Source organism: Adiantum capillus-veneris, chromosome 17 (genome assembly GCF_014529385.1).
Source record: "Adiantum capillus-veneris isolate H3 chromosome 17, ASM1452938v2, whole genome shotgun sequence".
Classification (NCBI taxonomy): domain Eukaryota; kingdom Viridiplantae; phylum Streptophyta; class Polypodiopsida; order Polypodiales; family Pteridaceae; genus Adiantum; species Adiantum capillus-veneris.
Genome location: NC_140947.1, coordinates 83,898,290 through 83,902,876, shown reverse-complemented (window position 1 = coordinate 83,902,876; position 4,587 = coordinate 83,898,290). Strand labels below are relative to the sequence as shown.

The window sequence follows — 4,587 nt, the reverse complement described above, 5'->3', positions numbered from 1 at the left end:
AGTCCGTAATGTCATCTTTGGTGTGGCTGAAGTTGAGATTCAACATCCTCTGCAGCTCAAATAGTCATGTTCTAATTTGAGGTGCTAAAACCATCACTTAGAGACACCAATAATGGTTGGACTCGCTCGGATATGAGATTGCTTGGATAAGCTTGCTCTATTCATGGGACTCCTCTAGCTGATGAATGGAGCCACCCTACATAGGAAGTCTCGGCTGCCATGGAAGCCACCGATTAAAAAAAAAAGTCTAATAACCTGGGGGATTCCACCAAGGGAAAATATCTACCACATTCTTAACCTTGTCCACCAAGCCATACATCAAAATCCATATTGCTGAATAAGGGAAAATCAAAACAGTCCGAAGAGACCCAGAACCAGAGAATGCTCTTAAACTTAAAATAAGAGCTTTGAGTGGACGGAAAATTCATTGATTAAAAGTTCAGGTACATTACAAATTTGGAATTCTATGGAAAATATCACGTATTACAAAAGGTTCGAACATCTGACATCATACTTTGCAACCATAGATGGATGTTATGGTTAGTGTGTTGGAGTCCCGATTCTTCCTTTGGATAGGAAGGACAACAACTTCAACTCCACCAACTTTTAAAATAGTATGAAGGTAACGCTTCTTTTCTATAGAATTCAAAGGTATATATTTAAAAGGAATAGGCCTTCCAATACTGAAGGAGAATCATAACTCGCTATTCAACACTGGAGGGGATAAAAGTGGTGGGGGAAGGGTAGGTTCTCTACGATATTATATTAAATGTGAAGAAAGGTGAAAACTCCACACCATACGTATGTAGTGTTTGTAGGGTCTTTTGTTTAATGGGCACAAGCATCCCAGTGCACAAAAGGCATCTCCCTACATCTTGAAAATTTGCATTGTGTAAATCTTCTCCTCCAAATGAAAAATTTCAATTGTATTTGCGAGGTTGTAAACGTGTAGAATTCATAAAGTGTAAACCTTCTCCTCCAAATATCTGCTAATGAAAATTTCAATTGTGTTGCCAAGGTCGTAGAGATTTTGGCAAAAGCTTTGAGTAGAGATACTATGAAGCCTTCATAATATGCTAGGCCATGAGGTAAAAGAAGCACTAAGTGCATGGCAAAGCAACCAAGGTGAATTAGTTCTATGTATGAAATTCATAATATGAAGCCTTCATAATATGCTAGGCCATGAGGTACAAGAAGCACTACTATCACTTTTTGAACTCATACCAACTGCACGGTAAAGCAACCAAGGCGAATTAGTTCTATGTGTAACCTTCACATCTTCCTCACATGAAGGAATACAACTACAACGCTGTGAGTGCCTACTACATCCTTAGCCATACACAAGCGCCTTCACCCCCCCCCCCCCCCCCCCCCCCCCCCTCTCACTCACTCACACACACATACAAAATGACAACAATCCAAGGGTCGCTTGATATAGAGACTAGGTTGCTGCCACAACGACATGAATAGGGGTAGCATATGCAATATTTAATTGTGGTGTTGGATTTCGGGGGATTCACCATGGAAAACTTACCGCACCACGTAAGTGCAAGGGAGGGTTTTTTTTTTACAAGTTATATAAGTGTATAAGTTAGGGGTAGGCCCCTAATAATTCATCTCCCAAGCTTAAAACTAAGGGAGGGGGTATCATATTTATGGGGGGGACCGATGGGCGGAGGGGAACCTGACCTGGGTTGATTATTTGTAACGATGGTGTGCACTAGAACTTGGATGAATTTTGGGAAAGTTTTTTATCAGGTCACACATCAAATTTTGCATCAAGACGGTCATAGACAAGGGATGATTTGGAGTAGGTCAAGGGTTGATTTACACCAGCTTTGGATGTGTCAGAATTGGATGAGTAGCCACAATGCAAGCTGATTGGGCATATAGTTTGAAAAATCAAAGTAAGAAACATTGAGGGTACATCTAGTTATCAATAGAAGTGGTTCCTTAGTACATTGCCAGTCACTATGCTACACACTCGTTGACTAGTTTTACTTACTTAGATCATGTGAGACCTAAATTTTATATGTAAGATAGGGGTATGATAGTTTTCTTCATTGATTGTCGTATAAGCATAGAAAGGGGGTCATATTTCCGAATATGAGTTGTATATAGGGGTTTCATCAAAATTGTTCGCTCGCAGGTGGTGTCCCGTTTTTATATAGAGTGAATCCCCCAGGTGTTGGATACTATGGTGTAAGGGCAAACTGTCTAGTTTTGAGGAGAATACTTTTAGAAAACTAGAGCATATCATATGCATTTTCCTTAGAGTACAAGTTGTAGTTTCAAGCATACTCTTAGTCATCTACTAGCAAAGAGTCAACATGCCAAAAAAAAAAGTTATTATGATGTTTCGAATTTGTTTACCTTGCACCAATGTAATCATATAATTGTGAATTTTTGTGTAGAAATAGAAAAACTTCAAATTTTGGAGTTTTATTGGTAAGTGTTGGTGATCTCTTTTATGTCTGTTTTGCGACTAGAGAGCCACTATGAGTGGTCTCTTCCGTCTTCACTACAATGGATGTCCAACTTCCTTTTGCAAGTGTGCCGAGCCCTATGATATCACAATTGGACACTTTAAAAACGTTGGCCCTTTCTCTCAACAAACAGGCTTTGGCCATGTTTGTTGAGCCCCCGACTCTCACGTCAAGTGGGAGAGCTCGAGCCCTCGCCAATCCTCCTGTGTTCATATTTGCAAATGACCGTAGCCTTGGAAGTTGGGCAAGCAGACATTGACTTGTTGCCATCTTTGAGCATGGGCTTCTCATGCCCGCCCGAGTGTGAGAGGGGCTGATTAAGATCTCTCCGGAATTTTTGCTTGGGCCTCAAGGGCGATGCTTTTTTATAGCGACATTATAAAATCAAGGGGGTACTCACGAGAGTCAGCAGAGCCGTGGCCATGCCTCAGCATCAAAGCTACATACACGTCATGGCGCAACCTCTGTCTCCAGCTTATCTCGCCATCAAGAGGCAAACCTTGTCCCTCACGCAGCAGCACGCACGTTTCTTCATCAGCGACACCTCCTCTCAATGCCGGCATCGTTGCCACCACCGCATATTCAGCAGTCCTGGATTTCATGATACAAATGATCTTAATGATGATGTTCATGCACATGAGTCATTGGGTAAGCAGAAGCAGAGCCGGACCCCCAATGCTTTATCCCACATGGATTCACAACCAGATAAATTCGGCTCTGAAGGCGACATGGACCGGTGGACCTTGCAACGTGAGGATGATTCATATGTACACATTCCTGCTATGCCTCATCAGAGGGATCTAGACTCACTCTTTTGTGTGGAAATAGATATGGATCCACACCTTGCCTTGCACAACTCGCATGTGAATGACGATAGACATGCATGCTCCGGCATAGATGCGGACACGTTCAGGACATGCTCAGATCAGGATAGTGATGGCCATATAGATGTGGAGCCACATGTACCCCTTGAAGAGTTTCCTACAGATGATGAGCCCCTTGAAGAGTTGCCTACAGATGATGAGCAACAATATATTGAGCCGGACAACGAGATTGAGGATTTTTCCACAGATGAGGAGCCAGACAAGGAGCAGCCACACACCGATGGTGGGCGAGGTGATGACGAGAAGCTAAACACAAAAAAGAAGAAGAAATGGTACAATTTCTCTAACTTTGGTCGTCGAGCTGTTGGCTTCATTATTTTTTCATTGTCAAGTATTTTTCTTCTTCCCATGTCCTTGTGTATGATATCTTGTGGAGCTGCAATGTTGCAAGCATCCCCACTACTTGCAATTTTGCTTCTTCCCTTTTGGGGCGCTATTGTTACAGTAGGGATTGCCTTATTTGCAACCTACTTAATGTTGGTGTTGATTTCGATTGCACTAGTTCACCCTCCCTTAGCTGTAGTGCTCGTCTTACTCTACATTGGTTGTAAATGTCTTGGATATGGGCCTACATTGCATTTTGTGGCCTCTGGCCCTAGTGCAACTTCTCAAACAATTGAAGTTAGGCCTTCTCTAATTGCTCCACAAGGTCCCGGTGGTAAAATTACCGTGTGTTTATAATTTTCTGAAGACTGAGAAGTCTGAATCATGAAGGATCAACCTCTTGGCATGATAGTTTTTGGTGTCATGGTTTGAACCCTATAAACTATTACAGCATAAGTAAAAAATAGATGCCTTTTTTTAATAGCAGACATGAAAGCCTGTTTTTTACATTCCTTGATGTAAAATTGTGCAAGAGTTAGCCTCCACTTGTGTGTGTGTTTGCAAATTTGACACAAATATATAATCCTTGTATTCATGGTTGTACCTAACAAAAGGACACGTATATGTTCCGGTTATATACGCGTATTGGAGTACCGTTGCATCTTCATATTGAAAGATAGTTTGTGGTAGTTAAACAATCAATTACCTCATTTAATAATAAGTTTAGTAAAATTTCTTTCGAGAAGGAATCGACTAGGCTTTGTCAATAGAGTTATGGTGTTATCATATCTATCCCAAATTTCCTTGCACTTAAATGTACTCTCTCTCTCTCTCTCTCTCTCTCTCTCTCTCTCTCTCTCTCTCTCTCTCTCTCTCACACACACACACACACA

The 4,587-nt window shown here is 41.5% G+C and overlaps 1 protein-coding gene across 1 annotated transcript; it reads left to right on the top strand.

The window, feature by feature from the left end:
• Positions 1–2,882: 2,882 nt before the first annotated feature.
• On the top strand, positions 2,883–4,292 carry LOC147437596 (uncharacterized). The gene has a single exon (XM_086485971.1). The coding sequence runs from the start codon at positions 2,909–2,911 to the stop codon at positions 4,049–4,051; it is 1,143 nt and encodes a 380-aa protein (XP_086342097.1). The 5' UTR covers positions 2,883–2,908; the 3' UTR covers positions 4,052–4,292.
• Positions 4,293–4,587: the final 295 nt, after the last annotated feature.

What these genes read in the sequence shown, in the direction of transcription:
- LOC147437596 (XM_086485971.1), top strand. Translation starts at nt 2,909, where the DNA reads ATGCCTCAGCATCAAAGCTACATACACGTCATGGCGCAACCTCTGTCT.